This window comes from Chlorocebus sabaeus, chromosome 24 (genome assembly GCF_047675955.1).
Source record: "Chlorocebus sabaeus isolate Y175 chromosome 24, mChlSab1.0.hap1, whole genome shotgun sequence".
Taxonomy (NCBI): Eukaryota; Metazoa; Chordata; class Mammalia; order Primates; family Cercopithecidae; genus Chlorocebus; species Chlorocebus sabaeus.
This window is the reverse complement of record NC_132927.1, coordinates 81,691,347-81,709,189: the sequence shown is the minus strand read 5'-3', so window position 1 is coordinate 81,709,189 and position 17,843 is coordinate 81,691,347. Positions and strand designations below refer to the sequence as shown.

The window sequence follows — 17,843 nt, the reverse complement described above, 5'->3', positions numbered from 1 at the left end:
TCAGCCCCGCCCCCGGTTCCGAGTCCTCAGGCCTCGCTCGCCGCTTGAGACCGCGCTCACTATGCGAGGAGGACCCTCCCCTGCCCCGCGTCCAGCTTTAGTCCCCGACTGCGTTCATCGCCAAGGGCCCGCCCACTGCCCTAGGTCCAGTCGCCCTCCTTGGGTCCCGTCCCAGGCCGCACTCACTGCGAGGCCCCGCCCACAGCTCTAATCCCCGGCGTCGCCCGCCACTGAGGCCCCGCCCCCAGCTCCTGTCCCGGGCGGCGCTCACCGCCGTGGCCCCGCCCCGAAGCGCCAGTCCTTGGCTGCGCTCACCGAGAGGTCCCGCCTCCGGCTCCGTTCCGCCGAAGCCCCGCCCCCGCGGGCCGCCCCTCCTACGCCGGCGCGCCGCACGGGAGGCCAGCTCGCTCACTGTGGGGAGACCGCGGCCGCGCCGGGCCGGGAGGTCGCGGCTCCAGTCCTCGCGTCCCCGCTGTGGCCCCGGTGCCTGTCCCAGTCCCGCAGGCGCGGCAGTTACGGGCGGCGCGGCCCCGGCGCGCGCGGCGAATCTGCGGCTGCCAATCGGCGGGCGCGGGGCCTCGCGAGAGCGGCGAGGCCTGGGCGACTGGGCCTGGGCGGGCGGCTGGGCCTGGGCGGGGGGCGCGGGCTGCTCCGGAGGCTCGGGCGGCTTGGGAGGCTTGGGAGGCTCCGGGCCCTGCCCGCGCGTTCGCCGGCATGACGGGCCGCGTGTGCCGCGGTTGCGGCGGCACGGACATCGAGCTGGACGCGGCGCGCGGGGACGCGGTGTGCACCGCCTGCGGCTCAGTGCTGGAGGACAACATCATCGTGTCCGAGGTGCAGTTCGTGGAGAGCAGTGGCGGCGGCTCCTCGGCCGTGGGCCAGTTCGTGTCCCTGGACGGTGAGTCCAGCGGGCTGGCGCTGCGCGGACTTCCCGATGCGGCTTAGGCGGGCTGGAGGCGGTGGCGGCTCGTCCCGGACCCGCGCCTCGGTACCGCCCGCTCTGTCGGGGCGCACGGTTCTGCGCCGTCTTGGCGCGAGTGTGGATCCCCTTGGCGCGAGTGTGGATCCCCTTGGCGCGAATGTAGATCCCCTTGGCGCTCGTGTGGACCCCCTTGGCGCGAGTATGGACCCCCGTGGCGCGAGTATGGACCCCCGTGGGGCGTGTGGACTTCCTCGACACACGCGTGGGCCAGGGCAGCCAGCACAGGGAGGATTGAGGACAGCCTGGGGAGCCCAGAAGGCCCCTCAAGCTGTCCCTCACTGTCAGTCTCTGTGCCTGCAGTTTTGTTTTCAGCAGTGTCTGGTACTTAGCATCCGATTGCTGCTGCCGTTGGCTTTGGCGGTTCCTGGGCGGATGCCCTAGGGCCACTCAGGCTGCTGCAGGCCTGGGAGGGGACGTGTCAGGGATGAGCAGTATTGTGGGCTGGGGATGGACCCCAGTCTGTGGAAGGAGCTGGACTGTGGCTAATTTCAGGTGGTTGTGAATAGAGCTGCTGAAACGATTCATGTGCAACTCTCTGTGTGAACATACGTTTTCATTTCTCTGGGGAAGTTAGCTATATGTTTAACTCTATGGGAAACTGTCATGAACTGTTTTGTGATGTGGCTGTGCCGTTATGCATTCTCGCCAGTTGCCCCATATCTTCACCAGCACTTGGTGTTGTCGAGGTTTTTATTTTGGTTGTTCTAACAGGTGTGTGGCATCTCATCAGAGTGGTGCTCTGTATTTCCCTACTGGCTGGTGATGTTCTACCTCATTAGGATGCTTATTTGCCATGCCCGAATCCTCTTTATTGAAACGTGTGCTCAAGTCTTATTTTTCTTTTATCTTGAGACAGTATCTCACTCTGTGGCCTAGGCTGGTGTACAATGGCCCAGTCATGGCTCACTGCAGCCTTGAACTCCTAGGCTCAGGCAGTTCTCCTGCCTCAACCTCCTAAGTAGCTGAGACTACAGGTGCATGCCACCACGACGTGTAATTTTTTTAAATTTTATTTTTAGTAGAGACAAGGTTTCTATGTTGCCCAAGCTGGTCTCAAACTCCTGGGCTCAAGTGATACTCCAGCCTTGGCCTCCCAAACTGCTGGGATTACAGGTGTGAGCCACCACACCCTGACTCTCATTTTCTGTTTGGGTTGTTTTCTTATGGTTGAGTTTTGAGAGTTCTTTGTGGATTGTAGTTACAAGCCCTTTGTTGTATATGTGATTTTTCAAAGCAGAAGTTTTCACTTTTTTTTTTGTTTGTTTGTTTTTTTGAGACAGAATCTCACTCTGTGGCCCAGGTTGGAGTGCAGTGGCACAATCTCAGCTCACTGCAACCTCTGCCTCCCAGGTTCAAATGATTCTCGTGCCTCAGCCTCCCAAGTACCTGGGATTACAGGCATGCGCCACCTCACTTGGCTAATTTTTGTATTTGTAGTAGAGACAGGGTTTCACACATGTTCGTCAGGCTGGTCTTGAACGCCTGACCTCAAGTGATCTGCCTGCCTTGGCCTCCCAAAGTGCTGGGATTACAGGCATGAGCCACTATGCCTGGCCTAAATGTGGTCCATCTTGACCTAAGTTTTGTATAAGGTGTGCTTCGTAGGTTGAGGCTCGTTGTTTATGTAGAGATCCCGTTGTTTCAACACCGTTTTTTGAAAGACTGCCCTTTGTCCACTGAAGGCCTTTGCTCCCTCAGCTGTGCTCACTGGGCCCCATCCGTGCAGGTCTGCCTCTGGGCCTTGTGTCCTGCCCTGTTGATCAGGTGCCGTTTCCTTTGTCAGCATCACAAGTTTTTACTGTACCTTTTATATTGTCCTGAAATCAGATATTGGGAGTCCCCCAACCTTTGTTCTTCCTTTTCAAAGCTGTAGCTATTAATTTCCCTTTCCCTTTTTAATTTTAGAGTAAGTTTGTGAGTATCTATAGGTCACATATTATTATCTGAAATGCTTGGGACCAGAAGTGTTTTGGATACTGGATTTTTCAGATTTTGGAATATCTGCATTATAATTACTGGTTGAGCATCCCTAATCCAAAAATCTGAAATCTGAGATGCTCCAGTGAGCATTTCCTTTGAGCATTGTGTTGATGCTCAAAAAGTTTCATGTTTTGGAGCATTTATAATCTCAGATTTTTGGATTTGGGATGTTCAACCTGTACAAAAGTCCTGGTGGGGTTTTCATTGGAATCGCATTAAACCTTTCGATAAATTTAGGGAGATCTGACGTTTTTTCTTTCTTTCTTTCTTTTTGAGACGGAGTTTCACTCTGTCACCCAGGCTGGAGTGCAGTGGTACGATCTCAGCTCACTGCACCCTCCGCCTCCCGAGTTGAAGTGATTCTGCTGCCTCAGCCTTCTGAGTAGCTGGGACTACAGGCGCGTGCCATCACGCCCAGCTAATTTTTGTATATTTTTTAGTAGAGACGGGTTTTAACCATATTGGCCAGGCTGGTCTCGAACTCCTGACCTTGTGATCCCCCCACCTCAGCCTCCCAGAGTGCTAGAATTACAGGTGGGAGCCACTGCGCCTGGCCAACAGTTTTTCTATGTTGAATCTTGTAGTCCGTGAACACAGTGTATGTCTACATTCATTTAGGTTTTCTTTGATATAGTCTATCAGTATTGGGTAGTTTTCAGCATACAGCTTCTGGGCTTTTTTTTTGAGATGGAGTCTCGCTCTGTCACCCAGGCTGGAGTGCAGTGGTGCGACCTCAGCTCACAGCAACCTCCACCTCTTGGTTTCAAGTGATTCCCGTGCCTCAGCCTCCCGAGTAGCTGGGATTACAGGTGCACACCACCACGACTGGCTAATTTTTGTATTTTTAGTAGAGACAGTGTTTCACCATGTTGGCCAGCTTGGTCTCGAACTCCTGACCTCAAGTGATCAGCCCACTTCAGCCTCTCAAAGTGCTGAGATTACAGGCATGAGCTGCCATGCCCGGCCCTCTGGACGTTTTTTAGATGTGTACCTAAGATCTATTAGGTGTTATTGTAAGTGGTATTTTTTTAAATTTAGTTTTCAACTCTTCATTGCTTGTTTATAGAAATATGGTTGATTTATGTGTGTTATCCTGTTTCCTATGGCTTTGCTAAACTTACTTGTTAGTTCTAAGACTTTTTTTTCTTTTTTTTCTTTTTGAGACGGTGACTTGCTCTTGTTGCTCAGGCTGGCGTGCAATGGCACGATCTCGGCTCACTGCAACCTCCGCCTCCCGGGTTCAAGCGATTCTCCTGCCTGAGCCTCCCACGTAACTGGGATTACAGGTGCTCACCACCACACCTAGCTAAGTTTTTGTATTTTTAGTAGAGATGGGGTTTTGCCATGTTGGCCAGGCGATCCACCCACCTCGGCCTCCCAAAGTGCTGGGATTACAGGTGTGAGCCACCACACCTGGCCCCTAAGAGTTTTTAATACACTCCTTGAGTTTTTTTTGTTTTGTTTTGTTTGTTTTTTTGTTTTTTTGAGATGGAGTGTCGCTCTGTTGCCCAGGCTGGAGTGCAGTGGTGCAATCTGGGCTCACTGCAGTCTCCCTGTCCTGGGTTTAAGTGATTCTCCTGCCTCAGCCTCCTGAGCAGCTGGGATTACAGGAGCCCACCTCCATACCCGGCTGGCTTTTGTATTTGTAATAGAGACGGGGTTTCACCATGTTGGCCAGGCTGGTCTCAAACTCCTGATCTCAGGTGGTCCACTTGCCTTGGCTTCCCAAAGTGCTGGGATTACAGACGTACGTAAGCCACTGCGCCCGGCCTTTTTTTTTTTTTTTTCCTTTTTTTTTTTGAGACAAAGTCTCACTGTTGCCCAGACTGGAGTGCAGTGGTGTGATCACAGGTCTCTGCAGCCTGGAACTTCTGGGTTCAGGAGATCCTTTCACCTCAGACTCCAGAGTAGCTAGGACTACAGGCATGCACTATCATGCCCAACTAATTTAAAACATTTTTTTTGGTGAGGGAGACAGGGTCTAGGGTCTTGCTCTGTCACCCTGGCTGGAGTGCTGTAGTGATGGCTCACTACAGTCGTAACCCCCTGGGCTCCAGTGACCCTCCCAGCTCAGCCTCCTGAGTTGCTGGGACTACAGGCACGTACCACTATACCCAGCTAAGTTTTGTGTTTTTCTTGTAGAGATGGGGTTTTGCCATGTTGACCAGGCTGATCTGGAACTCCTGGGCTCAAGTGATTCTCCTGCCTTGGCCTCTCAAAGTTCTAGGATGACAGGCGTGAGCCAGCGCCAATTTTTTTTTTTTTTTTCTTTTTTTGTAGAGATGTGGTCTTGCTTTGCTGCTCAGGCTGGTCTCGAACTTTTGGCCTCAAGGCATCGTCCCACCTTGGCCTCCCAAAGTGCTGGGATTAGCGGTGTGAACCGCTTTGCTCAGCCCTGGTTGTTCTGTTGAGGGTTCCTGCTGATGCTTGCGTGGGGTATTGGCCTGTAGTTTTTCCTGTAGTGTCCTTGTCTTGGATATTAAGGTCCTGCTCCTTATGGAATGGGTTGGGAAACGTTTCCTCTTCTGTTTTCTGGAACAGATTATGTAGAGTTGGTGTTCTTTGTTTCTGAAATGTTTGGTAGAATTCATCAGTGTAGCCATCTGGTCCCAGAGGTTTCTTTCTCAGACGATTCTGCACTGTGGTTTTGGCTTCTTTTATCACTGTGGTTCTGGTTGTATTTGAGATTCTGTGTCTCACCTGGGGTGAGTCAGCCGCTTGTGTTTGGAGGAATTGGTCCACTTGACTTAGTGGTTGAATTTGCCCAGAGAGTTGTTTGAAGCATTCCCTTATCCTTTTCATATCTGCGGGGTCCACAGTGGCCTCCTTTTTCCTTTTAGATGTTGGTGTTTTGTGTCTTTTTTCCCCTTTGTCTCTCTGGCTAGAAGTTGATCAGTTTGTTTTTTTTTATCTTTTCTAAGAACTGGCTTGGGTTTCATTGAGTTTTCTATCCTGTTCTTCCCTCCCCATCGTCTTCCATGCTCATACTCCCTGGGTATCTTCCTAGGACTGCTGGGCACAGAGTTTGCAGCTGTGTCACAGTTGCCAAGACTTTGATGCCTGTTGGGATGATAACAACAGTAATAAAAGCAAGTTGTCATGGCAGCAGACGCAGGGTTTCCCGGGCAGGCACAGTGCTAAGTGCATTCGGGCCTGGTGATGGTGCACTGCCCTTACTGTGCCCTGCTGGGGGAGGACGGTGATGTGGAGCAGTGCAGAGCTGGAAGTCTGTCACCCGGGCGCTGTCAGAACAAGCTCAGAGCCAACACTGTCAGGTGGCCCCAAGACGCCTCTGAGCCCAGGCACACTCTCTCAAGGGAGGGGCAGGCCCAGCAACCAACTGTGGTGGTCCTGGGGGAAGTGCTGTGAGGCGGTGTGTTCTTAGCACCCGGGGACCGGCACAGGCGGTGCCTGGGCCGAGAGTGGGAAGGAGAGAGGGCATCTGTTGCTCTGGGCAGCCCCTCTGTCTCCCAGGCAGTCTCTCTAGGTGCCCACTTGGCATCCTCCCTCCCTCGTCACAGTGGTGATCACACGGGGCTGGAAACCTTGGTGGCTTCTCAGTTTCCCTAGCACACAAGTAGGCCTCGGCCGCCCCTTGCTCCAGCTTCATCTTGAGAGCTGAGCTTTCTCTTTGAGCTGTCATTTTCTAGGTCCCAAGGCCACTGTCTTTCCTAGGTGTCTTGCCTATTCATTGAGAACTAAGCCTGACACAGCCTCATAGTTTACTCTGGAATATTTAACTAAGGCATCAGGGCAGGTGACCAGAGGCCTCAGGAGAGTCCCAGGAGGGTCCTGACCTTGGAAGCCAGGCCCCGCGGGGGAAACGACACTGGTGCTCCAGCGTCCCAGGGCTGCCCGAGCAGAGACTGTGCAGAGAGAAGGTGGGTGTCTGAGGACAGGCTCAGTGTGGCTGGAGGGGCCAGGCGGATGGTGGAGCTGGGGACTGTTGGCCTGGGGCCTTGGCAGTGCCCTGAGGAGGTCGTCTGCTCCACCGAGGCAAGGCGGGACTTGCCTGTGAGCCCACGTCAGTGTCCTGCGCTATGTGTGCCCTGAGGCTTCCCTCTGCCAGCAGCTGACGGTAATGGCGCCCACACCCCCGCCCCACAGGCAGGAACTCGAGCACCTGGGAGCCCCCACACCAGGCATCCCGGGCTCCTGCTTGCGGGGGGTCCTGTGTCGTCCTGCGCAAGGAGCAGCACACCTCAGTGTCACCAGAACTTGTGGTTGTGGGGAGCATTTCCCATAATCACAACTTTCAGTGGCTTCACAGTTAGAACGTTGAAGCCAGGGTGTCCGTGAGTGCTGCTGTTTTCTGTTTGGGGTCCTGATGCAGCCGGACCTACTTTGTGACATGGCTGCATGTCACCCGGCGCTGGCCCTGGAGAGGGGCACAGGAGGCGGAGCTGCCCTCGCCTGCTGGGAAGCTGCCTTTGCCTCAGCGAAGGATGTGGCCAGCCAGCCTCTTCCTGTGGCCTGGGGCTCTGAGCATGGGCCTGGCCTCCTGGTGGGGCTCTCGTCCCGAGAGTGGAAGGCTCCGGGCTTCTGCCTCTGCTCCATGACCCTCAGAACCCTAAATTGCGGCTGAAGGTACCTACCCTCAGGAAACGGGTGGATTCTGTCCCGTTGGCATCTGGGTGAGAGAGGAAGCTGCTAGTTAGCCTGCAGCGTGACACACGTCCTGTTTTCCGTAACTGAATTGTAATCACTACAAAACCAGCTCCTCAGCAGTGGCCTGGGGAAGGGGTCTGGGCCTGGGAAGGGGTCTGGGCTTGGGGAGGGGGTGTGGGCCTGGGAAGGGGTGTGGACTGCCGTGCCTGACCCTGTTTGTCAGTGCTCCTCCCAGATGTCTGATGCTGCTGCATCCAGCCCCACCAGTAGGCACATGCCCTGTGTACCCGGGTCCCCGTCCCCAGCACTCAGGGATGCACTTCAGTCTGGTCAAGCCTCCTTTGGGCACTCAGCTGTGGGACCCCTGAATTCCTCTCCATCCATTACTGCCCAGCCAGCCAGGCCTCCTACAGGTGTGTCCCCTTAAAAAGAAGTTTCCAGCCAGGTGTGGTAGCCCCTGCTTGTAATTCCAGGATTTTGGGAAACCATGGTGGGAGGATCACTTGAGGTCAAGAGTTTGAGACCAGCGTGGGCAACATAGTGAAACTGTCTCTACAAAAACTAAAAAAACAAAACAAAGCAAAAAAAAAAAAACCCAAAAACCTAAAATACAAAAATTAGCTGGGCATGGTGGTGGGCGCCTGTGATCCCACCTACGGGGAGACTCTACAAAAACTAAAAAAACAAAACAAAGCAAAAAAAAAAACCCAAAAACCTAAAATACAAAAATTAGCTGGGCATGGTGGTGGGCGCCTGTGATCCCACCTATGGGGAGACTCTACAAAAACTAAAAAAACAAAACAAAGCAAAAAAAAAAAAAACCCAAAAACCTAAAATACAAAAATTAGCTGGGCTTGGTGGTGGGCGCCTGTGATCCCACCTACTGGGGAGACTCTACAAAAACTAAAAAAACAAAACAAAGCAAAAAAAAAAAACCCAAAAACCTAAAATACAAAAATTAGCTGGGCGTGGTGGTGGGCGCCTGTGATCCCACCTACTGGGAGACTCTACAAAAACTAAAAAAGCAAAACAAAGCAAAAAAAAAAAACCCAAAAACCTAAAATACAAAAATTAGCTGGGCATGGTGGTGGGCGCCTGTAATCCCACCTACTGGGAGACTCTACAAAAACTAAAAAAGCAAAACAAAGCAAAAAAAAAAAAACCCAAAAACCTAAAATACAAAAATTAGCTGGGCATGGTGGTGGGCGCCTGTGATCCCACCTACTGGGAGTCTGAAGCATGAGAATCACTTGAACCTGGGAGACGGAGGTTGCAGTGAGCCAAGATTGTGCTATTGCACTCCAGCCTGGACGACAGGAGTGAAACTCCATCTCCAAAAGAACAAACAAAGAAAACATTAGCTAGGCATGGTGGCACAGGCCTGTGGCCCCACCTATTTGGGAGGCTGAGGTGGGAGGATTCCTTGGGCCCGAGAGGTTGAGGCTGCAGTGAGCCACTATGGTGCCCCTGCACTTCAGCCTGGGTGACAGAGTGAGACCCTGTCTCTTTTCTTTCTTTCTCTCTTTCTCTCTTTCTCTCTCTCTCTCTCTCTCTCTCTCTCTCTCCCCCCCCCCCCCCGCTCCCCTCCCCTCCCCTTTCTTTGAGATGGAGTGTCTCTCTTGTTGCCCTGGCTGGAGTGCAACGGTGCGATCTTAGCTCACTGCAGCCTGCGCCTCCTAGGTTCAAGCAATTTTCCTGCCTCAGCCTCCCAAGTAGCTGGGATTACAGGCATGCGCCACCACACCTGGCTAATTTTTCTGTTTTTAGTAGAGACAGGGTTTCGCCATGTTGGCTAGGCTGGTCTCAAACTCCTGACCTCAGGTGATCCGCCCACCTTGGCCTCGGAAAGGTCTGGGATCACAGGCGTGAGCCACCACGCCTGGCCAGACCCTGTCTCTTAAAAAAAGGAAGTTTCACAGCAGCAACAGAAAACCTTCAGTTAAATTTGTTTTTTTTTTGGACGGAGTCTTGGCTCACTGCAACCTCCGTCTCCTGGGTTCAAGCAGTTCTCCTGAAACTGAGCTCACCCCGTTAAGTTAAATGAGCATGTGAGTATTAAAGGTTATTGCTTTCCCATGTTGGAAGAATCCTGGAGTGAAATGGACGACAGTGCTGTGCTGGATCTTTCAGGACATGGAGGGCCCCTGGCCCGCCTTTCTGTCTGGTGCATGGAATGGGGTGTTGCTGCCTTTGTCAGAGCTTAGAGGTGCCCCTGCAGCCGCTGGCCCTCTTCTGGCTCTGGTGGAACTGCAGGTCCTCGCCTGCTGTCCACAGGAGGGCAGTCTCGGCCAGGCCCCACAAGTCCTGGCCCCTTCCACACGTTAGTTCCAGCTAACAGGAGCTAGCACATGTTTTTTGTTATAGAAATGCACTATGGAAAATATCAAATGTTTTTAGAAGTAGAAGGCATCGTGGTGGTTTCAGCCAGAGGTGGCACTTTCCTCTTTCACCCTCCCTGTGGGTTAGTGTTCTGAGGTTTCACGCTGTCCGCATGTGTCCTGTGTGTGTGTCCTGTGCGTGTACACGCACCAGGGTGTGGGGGAAGCAGAAGCCAGGAGGCGCTCCCAGAGCAGTGCAGCAGCATGGCCCCAGGGAGGGTGACCGTGGTGTTGGGGTACAGGGAGAACAACACAGGGACAGGAAATAGAGGTCCTGGGGTGTGAGGAGGGGACAGGAGGCTGGAGGGTCAGGAAAGAGTGAGGGAGGAGGGAGGGCAGAGGTGGCAGGTGGAGTGTGGAGCTGTGAACGCACGCAGCTTTGCAGTGTGTTGTGGTGCAGGCTGATGGGCATGGGTCAAGGAGTGAAGAGATCGCGTGAAACACAACCAGAATCGAAATCATCTCTGTAATTTAGTGCGTCATCTCACTGTGGCCTTGTTCTGTTAGAAGCACTCCTGCTGCCCACTGTTCCTAGGCAGGGAAACGTGGCTATATTGGAGGCTGCAAGGCATCCCCTGTTCTTGGAAGGTGGGACTTCAGGGGCTTTCCATTTATTTATTTACTTTTGAGACAGAGTTTCATTCTTGTTGCCCAGGCTGGAGTGCAATGGCTCGATCTTGGCTCACCACAACCTCCGCCTCCCAGGTTCAAGTGATTCTGTTGCCTCAGCCTCCCAAGTAGCTGGGATTGCAGGCATGTGCCACCACGCCTGCCTAATTTTGTATTTTTAGTAGAGACAGGGTTTCTCCGTGTTGGTTAGGCTGGTCTCGAACTCCCGACCTCAGGTGATCCAACCATCTCGGCCTCCCAAAGTGCCGAGGTTACAGGCGTGAGTGACTGCGCCCAGCTGACTTTTTGTAATTTGATCATTGTCCTTTTTCTAATGCAGTTTATTATATGCATTATTTATTAAAAGCTTTATATACACTAATTAGAATATACGAGACTGTCTCTCAAAAAAAAAAAAAAAAAAAATAAATAAACACTGCTCACGAAACAACTCTGAGGGAGGGTCAGAGATGCAGGCACCTTGAGCTCAGCCTGAGGAGGCCTGGGCCAGATTTCTGCAGAATTTAGAGTTGGCTCATCAGTGTTGCTCAAAGCCCCCTTATTCCAGCATGGGTCTCCCCTGAGCCTTGCGTTGCTCCCTGGCCTGTCTTCTGGATTCTCATGTCAGCAGGCACTTCACTGTGGCACTGCCAGGTCCTCTCTAGCCCCCACAGGGAGGCACCACTGCGACCTGCTCCAGCTTCTCTTATTTTTTTATTTTTTGAGACGAGTTCTCACTGTGTCGCTTAGGCTGGAGTGCAGTGGTGCCATCACAGCTCACTGCAGCCTCCACCTTCTGAACTCAAAACGATCTGCCTGCCTGGTCTGGGACCACAGGCATGCGCCACCACACCTGGCTAATTTTTTTTTTTTTTTTTTGTAGAGATGAGATCTTGCTATGTTGTCCAGGCTGGTCTTGAACTCCCGGGCTCAAGCAGTCTTCCTGCCTCAGCCGCTCAAAGTGCTGTGATTACAGGTGTGAGCCACCACGCCTGGCCTGTTCTGGCTTCTTTTCTTTGTCGAGACAGGGTCTTGCTCTGTCACCCAGGCTGGAGTGCAGTGGCACAATCTCAGTTTATTGCAGCCTCGACCTCCTGGGCTCTAGAGATCCTCCCACCTCACCCTCCTGAGTAGCAGGACCACAAGCAGTTGCCACCATACCTGGCTAAATTTTTTCAGTTTTTTTGTAGAAATGAGTCTCCCCGTGTTGCCTAGGCTGGTATCGAACTCCTGGGTTGAGCGATCTTCCTGCTCTGGCCTCCCAAAGTGTTGGGACCACAGGTGTGAGCCACCACGCCCGGCCACTCCTCCAGCTTCTTTTTTTAATTTATTTTTATTTTTATTTTTTGAGACGGAGTCTTGCTCTGTCGACCAGACTGGAGTGCAGTGGCACGATCTCAGCTCGCTGCAACATCCGCCTCCAGGGTTCAAGCGATTCTCCTCCCTCAGCCTCCCGAGTAGCTGGGATTACAGGCACCTGCCCCCATGCCTGGCTAATTTTTTGTATTTTTAGTAGAGATGGAGTTTCACCATGTTAGCCAAGATGGTCTCGATCTCCTGACCTTGTGATCCACCCACCTCGGCCTCCCAAAGTGCTGGGATTATAGGCCTGAGCCACTGCGCCTTGCCCTGCTCCAGCTTCTTGAAGGCCACTAGGTTTGTGGCAATTTTTATGGCAGCCACAGAAAACTAGTACATAGATCCCAGTTGTGACAACCCAGGCGGTCTCCAGGCACTGCCCCCATCCTGGCACCACCTCTGTTGGAGAGGCCTGTGCTCAGTGTCGGCGCCCCTGCTGCCAGCTGTCCCTGTGGCCACGTTACCCACCAGGAGGCCGGCTCTGGGCCTCAGCCTGAAGGAGGCCTGGGCTTTGCCTCTGCAGCCACCAGGGAAAGCTGAGTGCCACCTGACCCTGTTCAACTCTGAGTTCCTGGACAGGCCCAGCAGCTGCCCCTGATCTCTTCAAAATTTTCTTGGCTGCTCTAGTTCCTTTTTGCTTCCAACCGAACTTTAGAATCATTTTACTGGAGTCTTTAAAGAGTGTTGTTAGTATTTGTTTGGGATTCAGTTACATTCACAGCGAAGCCAGAGGCTGTGCCTGTTCTGCCTTGTCTGCTGGTAGCCGCCCCTGGGTGACCCTGAGGTCTCTGCCTCATGCTTTCCCCGGAGGGCCTGGCCCCAGGCTCCATCGATTGACTTTCTGTGTCTGCATCCCATCCTTCCAGTGTCCTCCGACAGGCCCTGCACACTTGCCTTCCCCAGGTGGCCAAGGTTGTCTGCGTGTCCCCTGATTGCAGCAGCCTCCAGTCCTGTGTCTGTGTTTTGTCACAAATGCGCTGGCCCCTGTGCCAGCCAGAGGGCCGACGCTGCGGAGCGGGGGCACTTTCCAGCTCCCCCATCTTTGGGCATGCCTGGGGCCTCACCTCACTGTTCTCGTTGGAAGATCAGGCTGCAGTGTTCGGGTTGGTGAACCTGGTGAACAATCTGCATGTCCACCTGATGTGCCAGGCCCAGGTCTTAACCCCGAAGCCCTGCAGGGCAGAGTGTGGTGGACGTCGTAGGCGTGCTGTTAGTTGGCAGAGCTCCAGAGTACAGTGCCCAGCAGGTTCAGCTGCAGCGTCCCCGTGCGTGGGTGGGCTGAGGCGTGGGGACTTTCTGCAGACTGGCTGGTCGCAGTGCCTTGGGGCACATGGGATGGTACCTGCATCCCCTGCAGTCCAGCAGGGAGGTGGTTGCGTTCACGTGGTCACCATGCAGGAGTGACATCTGAGTGGGCTGGCCTGGGGCACGGGGAGAGCCAGCCCACACTGTGTGCACATCACTTGCAGAGGTTTGGAAATACATCTGTGCTGTCACCTGGCAGCTGTGTGACAGCGTCCACTCTGGACTTGCAGTGTGTTAGGGACATGGTTAGAAAATGCAGAAAGTGCCTGTGATCCCAGCACTTTGGGAGGCCGAGGTGGGCGGATGACAAAGTCAGGAGATCGAGACCATCCTGGCTAACACGGTGAAACCCCGTCTCTACTAAAAATACAAAAAATTAGCCGGGCGTGGTGGTGGGCACCTGTAATTCCAGCTACTCAGGAGGCTGAGGCCGGAGAATGGCGTGAACCCGGGAGGCGGAGCTTGCAGTGAGCCGAGATTGCGCCACCGCACTCCAGCCTGGGCGACAGAGCGAGACTCCGTCTCAAAAAAAGAAAAAAGAAAATGCAGAAAGTGCAGTTGGCCCACCCTCAACCCTGCTGTCTGGGCAGAGTGAGAGATGCTTCCCCCACTGGGGCTCCTGGCTCAGGAATAGGGGTGCGGGGGGCCAACCTGCTGCTTCCCCCGTGAGTGCTGACCCCCGCTTTGCTTTCACTTTGTGTCTGTGGATGTCATGAAAGGGCTGTAAATGCAGATCTTCTTCAGGTTTTGGCTGATCTGTCTTCTTTGTGTTTACAGGTGCTGGCAAAACCCCGACTCTGGGTGGCGGCTTCCACGTGAATCTGGGGAAGGAGTCAAGAGCACAGACCTTGCAGAATGGTATTTCCCACCATGGATGCCGCTGAGCTTGCGGCGGGTCCCAGAGATGGGGTTGGTGGTGCTAGGGTGGGGGGCACTGACTCAGCCATGGACCTCACGGCCTGCCACTTTCTTGTCACCCTGCACGCCCAGCCCAGGCCGCCTTCCAGGAGGAATTGTGCCCTGAGTCCCCTCCTGGGTGTCCTGCAGGCTCTGCCAGGGCTGCTTGGGGAGAACCCAGTGGATCCTGCGGGGTGCACAGCCATTGCTTGCTGGTCTCAGTGAGATGGAGGCAGAAACACATTTGTAGCAGTTGGATATTGTAGTGACATTCTCACTGCGTTTTGTCAAAGTGCCAGTTCACCACAAACTGGAGAAATGTCTGCTGGTTTATTTTTCTTATGATTGAGTTGAAAAAGTTGTTTATGTATTTTAGGTACAAGTCTACAAGTCTTTTATCAGATGTGTGATTTTATGTATTTTAGGTACAAGTCTTTCATCAGATAGGTGATTTATAGGACATTTTCAGCCATTCCGTGTGTTCTTTTCATTTTCTTTTGTCTTTTTATTTTTCGCTGGTATCCTTTGGAGCATGAATGTTTTAAATTCTGACAGTGTCCAGTTTACCTATTTAGTCTCTTGATGGCTATGCTTTTGGTATCGTAACTAACAAATGTTGCCTAATCCAGTCCAAATCGTGAAGATTTGTGCTTATGATTTTTTGGAGTTTTGTGCCTTCAGCTCTTACCTGTAGGTTTTGATCCATACTGAGTCAATGTTTGCAGGTGATATAAGGTAAGGACCTACCTTCACTCTTGCACATGGAGACCCAGTTTTCTCAGGATCGTGTGTTGAAAACACTGTATTTTCCCAGTTGGCATCCTCTTGGTGCCCTTGTTGAAAATCCATTGGCTGTAAACCTAAATGCTTATTTCTGGATCTTCAGTTTGGCTTAGTGACTGCGTGATGGTCCTGGCGCCAGTTCCACGCTGTTCCGGACACCAAAGCTTTGCAGTCAGTTTTGAAATCCGGAACTGTGAGTCCTCTAACTGCTCTTTTTCAAAAGTGTTATGTTGCCTGTTTGAAGTCCCTATGAATTTTGGATCAGCTTGTCAGTTTCTGCCAAGAAGTCAGCAGGGATTTTGACAGGGATTGTGTTAGTCTGTTGGTCATTTTGGGGAGCACTGCCGCCTAAACAGTGTTACGTGTTCTGACACCTGAACACGGGATGTCTTTCCATTCATTTGGGTCGTCTTTAATTTGTTTCAACAATTTTAGTAGTTTTCAGAGTACAAGTTTTATACTCCTTTTGTTGAACGTATTCTCAGTTGATATATATTGATCTTGTATCTTGCAACCTGGCTGAACTCATTTTTTACTCTTAAGAGTTTTTTAGGCCAGGCGCGGTAGCTCATGCCTGTAATCCCAGGACTTTGGGAGGCCGAGGCGGGCGGATCATGAGGTCAGGAGATCAAGACCATCCTGGCTAACACGGTGAAACCCCATCTCTACTAAAAACAAAAAATTAGCCGGGTGTGATGGCGGGTGCCTGTAGTCGCAGCTACTCAGGAGGCTGAGGCAGGAGAATGGCGTGAACCCCTGATGCGGAGGTTGCGGTGAGCCGAGATTGTGCCACTGCACTCCAGCCTGGGCGACAGAGCGAGACTCCGTCTCAAAAAAAAAGAAAAAAAAAAAAGAGTTTTTTAGCGGGTTGCTTAGGATTTTATGTACAAGATCGTGTTATCTTTCCTTTCCAATCTAGTGCTTGTTTTTTGTTTGTTTACCACGTTGAATAGCAGTGGTGTGAACAGACATCCTCTTGTCCTTGATCCTGGGGAAGCATCCAGTCTTCACTGTTGAGTGTGGGTTGGCTGTGGGTCAGTCCAGGCAGGGATACTGTGTGCTAGGACCTCTTTGGCTTCACTGTTTCATTGAGTACACTCTCAGGAATGTGAGGACCACGTGAGGGATCCTTGTGATTTGTGCAGCCATGTCCTGCAGCCTTGGTCTGCGTGCTGGAAGGCGGCTGGGACAGGTAGAACATCTCTGTGTGGACAGCACATCACCCTGGCCGTTTTCTCCTGTACCATCTCCAGGAGGCTGGGCTCTTGAGCACCTGCCTCTGCTCCTGGCTGCTGCTGCCGACGGGTGGCCAGCACCAACACGCCTAGGCTGGCAGGGGTCTTTGGGCTTGCAGTGATCCCTCACAGCAGAGTGGATGGATTCTTACGCTTCCATCGTGCTTGTTTCCTTGCCCCGCCATGGACTTACTAGTAGAGGAGTACAGTCCGCGCCTTTCTTCCGGACTGCCGGCGTGATTCTTCTGCAGTAGAGAGCACCCTCTGTGTGAGTTCAGTCTTCTGAAATGCTTCGAGCCGTGCTCTGTGGCCCGGTGGAAGGCCAGTTTTGTGGAAGTGCGTGTGTGTTGGGCACTTGAATGCATTTCCTGCAGGAAGCTGGTGCAGCGCAGCGCGTCCCTCCTCCCCATTGGCTGGTTCTGTCTGTCACCAAGAGTGTGCATGAAGACCTGGCACGGTGACGGCATTTGTCCTCTCCTACCTATAGTTTTGTCAGTTTCAAGGCTCTTACTGGCATGCACATTTACAGTTCCTCCGGGCGGAGGCTGGGCTGCACTGCCCAGGGGCCCTCCTGACCTTCAGGCTGCCTGGGTTGGGGCCCAGCTCTGCCCACTGCTTCTGGTGCCACCAGGCTATCTCCTTTTTTTCTTCTACTGACTTCGAGATTTTCTCCTTATGCAGAGCTTTGTTCTCCACAGAGAATATAGTCTGTATTTTCCCAAAAACTCGTGGTACCTTTACTAGAGTTAGTCATGCTTCAGACCTAAACAAATTGCAAAGAGTAGTGTCCGTGCAGACACGTGCATTACAATAAGATTGGAAACCAACAACAGAGAAAGAGAAATAGCTCATCTTACCTTTCAAAACCCTTTAAATACCTTTGGTTCAAGAAAGAAATGAAAATGGAACATACAGCCTCCCTAATTAGGGGTGAGTGTCAGTGAAGATTGTGGCCGTGCAGGCCCAGGAGGCCCCGTGGACCCTACTCACTGTGTGGGGGAAGCTGCAGGGCCCCCACACCTGTTGAATCTTACTGGGTTGGGTGGTTCTGGGGTACCCTATGCCAACCTTTGTACCTGGGCTCCTACCTAGGGATCTGCGGCCGCAGCCCGGGTACCTGTGGCAGGGGCCGTGCCCTGCTGCTACCCACTCAATGAGCTCTCCCACCCACCTGCCCTGGGCCAGGCACTGCTCCTGCCTGGGTGGGGTGTGGGGCTGAGGGAGGCTGTCAGTCCAGCCCCTGTCCTATTTCCTGCGGACTTTCGCCAGAGTTGTCCCTTCTGCTGCCAGTCAGGTCCCCTGCTGTGGCAGTGATGCCCTTCTCTGCCCTAGGGGTTAGGCCTGCCATACCTCCTTGCTGTCGAGTGTCCTGGGAGTGGGTCTATGGGGCAGATCCTAACGTATTTTTCAGATACTTCTGGAGACAAGAGGGGATTTTGGCCCATTATAGTTGGCACATTTCTGATACGTTGGGCTCTTCCTGCCTCTTATTTTGTAGTTCATATTTATCTTACCTTTTTTTGTTTGTTTGTTTGTTTTTTGAGACGGAGTCTTGCTCTGTCGCCCAGGCTGGAGTGCAGTGGCATGATCTGGGCTCGCTGTAACCTCCGCCTCCTGGGTTCAAGCGACTCTCCTGCCTCAGCCTCCCGAGTAGCTGGAGTTACAAGCGCTCACCACCATGCCTGGCTAATTTTTGTATTTTTAGTA

At 52.8% G+C, this 17,843-nt stretch overlaps 1 protein-coding gene across 2 annotated transcripts in view; it reads left to right on the top strand.

Annotated features, from left to right (window-relative positions):
• The first annotated feature begins 293 nt into the window (after positions 1-293).
• The window catches only part of BRF1 (BRF1 general transcription factor IIIB subunit), a 78,292-nt gene continuing 60,742 nt past the window's right edge, over positions 294-17,843 (top strand). The window contains exons 1-2 of one of the 2 annotated variants that reach the window (XM_007988038.3): positions 294-898; positions 13,999-14,079. In XM_007988038.3, coding sequence (XP_007986229.2) covers positions 715-898; positions 13,999-14,079 — 265 coding nt within the window. In that variant the 5' untranslated portion in view covers positions 294-714. The remainder of the gene's footprint in view (positions 899-13,998; positions 14,080-17,843) is intronic. The other variant, XM_007988039.3, reaches the window with a different exon arrangement.